The sequence below is a fragment of the Magallana gigas genome, chromosome 7 (assembly GCF_963853765.1).
Source record: "Magallana gigas chromosome 7, xbMagGiga1.1, whole genome shotgun sequence".
Classification (NCBI taxonomy): domain Eukaryota; kingdom Metazoa; phylum Mollusca; class Bivalvia; order Ostreida; family Ostreidae; genus Magallana; species Magallana gigas.
Window position 1 is genome coordinate 13,605,319 of NC_088859.1, and position 6,234 is coordinate 13,611,552.

A 6,234-nucleotide genomic window follows, 5' to 3' on the forward strand; every position below is an offset into this window, starting at 1 on the left:
GTGTACTTAGCAATCTCTTACGTTTTCGAGATTGTATCAGCTCACATGACTCTTATTAATAGTTAAGGTGCATACTTCAGTGCAAAAAGTGAAGGACAAATCATCATAAAAACCATCTCTCTCTCTCTCTCTCTCTCTCTCTCTCTCTCTCTCTCTCTCTCTCTCTCTCTCTCTCTCTCTATGTATGTGAAAAAGGTGAAGTTTGTTATCTAAACCTTTTTAGTTGCCAATAGTTCTTAAACATACTTAAAAAAATAAAACAAGCAATTAAACAAATCATATTTTTATTTTATTTCATACGTCAAAAATAAAACATACATAGAAAATGTTTGAAAGCCTGTATTCGAAAAGAAAAAAAAGAGTAGTAAAGAAGAAGAAAAAAATGTCATAATTCATGTTTTTTTTTTTAAATTGGAAAACCCTGGTTTGCACCAGCAAGTCGCCCCGACCCCTACAAGTACACTCTGATTTCGTTTCTCGGGATTCGGACAATTGATTCTTTGTTCATCCCATCTTATGTGCGCCATGGAAATTTCACGTTTCACCCAAATTTACCGCAAGAACATTTCGACTAGATACACGCAGGGTGAATACTTTCATATCTAGGTCATAAATTTCGTCAAAGCAAGACCCCGATACAGAAATTAGGACATTCTATCACCAGGACCGATCCCTGAGGGGTGAATGGGTATTCAGGAATGAATGGTCCTCAAGTCGAAAAAGTATATCACACTATCTTGAAATTAATTTGTACATGTACTGGAATTGTTCGTAATGTAGAAATCTGCACAATTGCACGGGACAGTTTGAAAATACCAACACCTCTTCCCTATCTCTTTCATTCAAACTCCATCATGGGTAAAATTTACAGCAGAACTTTACATTCAAATCTGTATTTTCATATTAACCATAATGCAAATCATTAGTACTATACGCTATATATATATATATTCCCCATTTAATTAAGGCCGTTGATTTATAGTAACCAAAATGTATAACATTTTCTCTGTTAGCTGAATGGGTATTCATGGTGTTGTATACTCAATAAGCAACGTAGAAATTCATAGAAATGATTAGTCTTCTTGATTCATTATTATATATTAAATTTATGAAATCAAAATAAATGTAAAAGAAGACACATGCAAATGACCCAGTCAACAAAATGACCATTACAAACTTAGAAGGGGAGGGGTGGCTTCTTTTTTTTTAGGGGGGGGGGGGCAATATTGTCATTTTTCCCGCTGCACCCAAACTTGGAACTTTGGACCCCAGGTGCTCACGAGGACCTAAAACAAAGAATGACAGTAAACGATTTGTAGTGTATTTGGACAAATCACGATAAAACCATTACTGTTTGAAATGGACGATGTATGAATTTATATTGGATTATAGCTCCTAGTTCTCTCGTGAATACTGATACTGGTTAGAAGCATTGCACGCAACATTAATTAATATGCATATGTAAATTAATCTCCGACTTATACATAAGTCCCTTGTTTATTTACAAATTAATACGATTTCAGAACTGTGAACTATGTATTTACCTGTTCACGGTCAGTTTGATTTAAATTGAAAACATGGAATTACGGCGCCTAATCCCTTTAAATGACACCGGATTCGATTTATTATTGTCTAACAGAATGGGAATAGTAGTCCACAGTCGACGACGACGAGCTTCCTGATTTGGTCACTGATAACCAAAGACAACTTGCCGTGTTTTGATTGACTCGTGTTTACTTTCGGGATCGCTTGAGCAGTATAAGAAACAGTTGCTTTAGGTGTGAGTTATATTACGTGTGCGCGGTGCGCGCGCTCTCTCTCTCTCTCTCTCTCTTTCTTTATCCCATTGACCAGTGACTGACAATTAATACACAAGTATCTCTTGCTTAATGGACGCCCGGTGGGTGTTGAAATTCCTTATATGCCACAGCGTTAAAAACGGCGGGAGCGTAAGGCAGTGATTTACTCAGCTCATGCGAACAAAAAAGATATACAGCGCATGAAAAACCGAAAAAAGGGACAATGCTTATTTACAGTGCCTGGTGTGATACGCTAGGATCAAAGTGAAAGAGTTTTACATACGTATACATGTATAAATGAACTGACCCAGATAACGAAGACTGAATCAATGTTCTGTGCATGTTAGAGGAGCTTTAAGCAGTACCCTTTGGACTCTTCGGCGACACGCAATATCGCCAACCAGAAAAATGCCAACCATAAGGAAAATTGGATATTATACGACACTTTCGGTTTTATTAATTTTCTTGATCAGGGCTTGTTTTCCATTACTTGTGTTCATTCAGGAGACTTTATCTACTTGGAGTTTGGTCACTGCACTTTGTTTGGGTCTGGCGTTAATTCTCATACCTTGGCCCAGGGGAACGGTCTCACCAGAGGACAAGGCTGTTTTGATTACGGGTAAATATTCATCTTGAGGAGCAAACATTGAACCTCTTGATAGTTTATGACTGATTAAAAATCTTTTTTAGGTTGTGAAGATTCGCACAGGTATTCTCGAGTCTGACAAAATTTATCACTGTTTATTTCGCTTGATGTCAGGTTCACCAAGGCACGTCGTAAATTTTAGGAGATTGAATATCTCTATCCCCAAGATAAAAACCATTACCCCCAAACAAGAAAAATCTGGCATGCAATTGCCAAATCTCCGTTCTTCCTGTGTAAATCGTCCAAGTGCCATTAATACGACTTTAAATCTCTTTAATCAACAGCCCATATATTACTTTACTTGAAAAAAAAATTATTTACAAGTCTTGAGGACATATTTGGGTTCACTGCCTTGTGCTATAAACAAATATTGATACTGAATATATGCATAAAAACATTCACAAACTTAATATGATATTTAATTGAAATTAAAGTTTCTTTTGTATTATATATTTTAGGTTGTGACAGTGGCTTTGGGCACAGTTTGGCCCTGAATCTGGACAGACAGGGCTTTACTGTTTTCGCTGGTTGTCTGTTTTCGGACCGCGAGGGCGCAAGAAGTTTGAAGGAAAATTCCAAAAACATCCAAGTGGTACAACTGGACGTGACTGATGATTGGCAGGTCCGGAAGGCCGTCCAGACCGTCAAAGAAAATCTGAACGGAAAAGGTGAGAGTTCCGGAGAAAGTAACTAAATAATTATCTACAAATCAATGAAAAAAAACCTTTCACATATCATTTATAGTCGTTTGTTAGAAATCGAATTAAAACCTGACGTCTATTTTGCTGCTACATTAGACAAATCTAATCTCTTTTTTTCGGGGTTTAATGTTAATGTAATTTGAAAAACGAGAATTTCAAAAGGCTGTACTTTATAGCAGACATAAAATACCCTTATCGTTTGGGGGTTTGACGCTATGAAATTTGTTGAGCTGTTCAACCTTAAACTCAAACGTGTAAACAACGTATTTTGCACCCATCTACCGTATATATATTCATTGAATATGAACAATGGAGTGGGGACGATATATATATATATATAATAGTAAGTTCACAATCATATATCCTTACGAAACATCTTCACATTTAACAAAAGTTGGTTCCATGCTGTCTTAACACCAATAAGTGTGGGAAAGGTTTGCCTATGAATTATTCATTTATCAAACATCAAAACAAACGAACGTGAATCGCATATATGTACCTACATTGTGCAAGTATGGATAGGGAATACGAAATAGACAATCTATCATTGCCAACGATACATCAGTTTTAAAACGTGAAATAGATACCAAAAATTCCATGGAAACAAACTTTTTTGTTATTTGCTCGAGAAACGTCACGAAGAGATGTTTTGCAAACTTTTTTTCTGGAAAGATTCAAGATAGCAGAACTGTGCGCGGTTCTTGCATCAAGATTTGTAAAATTATACCTACTCTGCGAGGAAAAGTTCGCCGGTGCAGTTAATCGGAAAAGCTTTTTAAAAAGGAATTTGTTTCAGTAATAAGCTAACATTCCGAGTTATATACATCCCATTAGATGAGCGAGTCATTTAATTGTCCAATTCCCTCCGTTAACTTTCTATCCGAGCATTGGTTTATTAGTTTAAAATATTTGCTTTGGCCCTGAAACACAGGAAAAATCAATATGATGGACCCATAAAAATCTTTATTAAATACAGAATATCATTAAAAAAATACAGACTCAAAGGGTAATAATGATGTAATTGCACGAAACATTTGTTTAATTATTTTATTTAGAAAACCATAACAAACTTATCAGGTTATGGTTCTCATTTTCCCGATTTTTTACTTTTTCTCCAATTTCTTAAATTATTCTGTCTGTCTTAATCTGTACAGTTCTGTGGGCTCTGGTGAACAACGCTGGCATAGCAACGTTCCAGGAAATAGAATGGTGCTCCGTCACGCAATTCCAACAGATAATGGACGTCAACGTCATTGGCGTTGTCAGGGTTACCAAAGCGTTTTTGCCGCTTCTACGCGGAGGAGAGGGGCGTGTGATTAACGTGGCTAGTCTGGCAGGTGAGAAATAGAAACTGGAATCAAATCTCTGATGAAACCACCATGACGCACTCACACAATAAAAATAAACATTTGTTATATCGATTTAACTCTTGGTACTATATGTGTCTTTTATTGCTTGTAATATATACCATACTCTTAGTAATATTGTACTATAAATGGAAAATGACATAGGCATTTATACTGAGATATGTAATGATTTATGCACGGCATTTGAAAGTGAAACTGGGACAATGTACTTTCAAATGTTGGTAACCTGTGTATCTGCATGCATTACGTAATTCTGGAACTACTTTCCTAATCTTTCTCGTGTCTTTGAAGGTCGTTTTACAGTTCCTGCCTTTGCTGCTTATTCGATGTCAAAGAAAGCTTGTATAGCATTTTCTGACGGGCTCCGACAAGAAATGGCCAAATTTGGGGTCAAGGTCATCACCATAGAACCCGGATTATATAGGTAAAATTTCACTTGCGCTTAAAGAGCACTGCAATATTTTCATATTTTTAAAGTTTTACTAAGTAAAAGTCATAAGATATTGACCTTTCTGGGAACTCTTTGTAGATAACACCGGTAGCTTTTTTTAAATTAAGTTCAAAAGAGGTTAACTATGTGACCAGCATTCTTGACTGTTATATAGTGAACAACTGGGACCCTAACGCTGTCGTCTTATGCTAACTAATAGTAATCGTCTTTTTGTAGAACTCCAATCGTTGAATCGGATTATCTTATAAATGCCAACCGGAGGTCGTGGGCAGAGACTCCTTCAGAGGTCAAGGAGGTTTATGGAGAGGAGTATTTCGATGCGTTCTGTAAGAGCATCAGCTTGCACATGCGCCGCGCACGTAGCAACGTTGGGGAGGTCGTCAAACAAATGGAAGAGGCCGTTACATCGGCCAATCCAAAGCATCGTTACGTACCGTACTGGATGTCGGATTTAAGGGCAACTATTCTGGGTGCACTGTCGGATGAAACTAGGGATAAGTTTTTCCTTAGCACGTACAAACTGCCAACAAAACCAGCTCAGGCACCCAAAAGTTTTTCCCGGCAAAACTCCCATTCGCCAACTTTTAACCTTACTCTGAAAAATGTATTCAGACAAAATTCTGAGTCTAAAAAACCTTAAAAGACATTGGACAATTTGGGGGGAATTTTTTCACACAGACAATCCGTCTAGGATATTAAAGCCTGCAGTTTTGAAAATGTTTGAATTCACAACACAAACAAACAATTTGAAGATTAATATGTTGTTGTTGGCCAACCTTGTGGTTCAGGTGTGCTTCAAAGCAACGCGTCTGTTTACCTGTAAACATTTCCTTTTGAATCATTTGTTTTTTAAATATCACTGGCAATGTTGCGTCATTTTTTAAAATCTTGGTTGTCTCTGTTTCTGCGTTGTGTATATATTTCAACACTGATAAAATCGGTGTACTTTAGCGCGAGTTATCAAGGCGTATTACATAGTTTGTCGGTTTGTTCATTTTATAAAAAGTTATGATAATCAATGCATTTTATATTATGTACGGGTTTTAATATTGATCAATCATTTTATGTTTTTACTTATACTCATAAATATTTAATTCTTTTATAACTCGTATTTTTAGGTTTAAGTTTTCCCGGAGTTTAATCTACGAAACTCTTGGATGTTTTGCTTTTAGCTTTAGCATGATATATACCTTGTACTTTCATTATCAATGAAAATTAAAACAAAATGTCATTTATTGTTTAAAAATTAAATAAATTTAGTTACATGTGA

At 36.2% G+C, this 6,234-nt stretch overlaps 1 protein-coding gene across 1 annotated transcript; it reads left to right on the top strand.

Annotated features, from left to right (window-relative positions):
- The first annotated feature begins 1,536 nt into the window (after nucleotides 1–1,536).
- LOC105328333 (17-beta-hydroxysteroid dehydrogenase type 6) lies at nucleotides 1,537–6,234 on the top strand. The gene is made up of 5 exons (XM_011429143.4): nucleotides 1,537–2,418; nucleotides 2,904–3,113; nucleotides 4,301–4,483; nucleotides 4,805–4,937; nucleotides 5,181–6,234. The coding sequence occupies exons 1-5, from the start codon at nucleotides 2,208–2,210 to the stop codon at nucleotides 5,602–5,604; spliced, it is 1,161 nt and encodes a 386-aa protein (XP_011427445.2). The 5' UTR covers nucleotides 1,537–2,207; the 3' UTR covers nucleotides 5,605–6,234.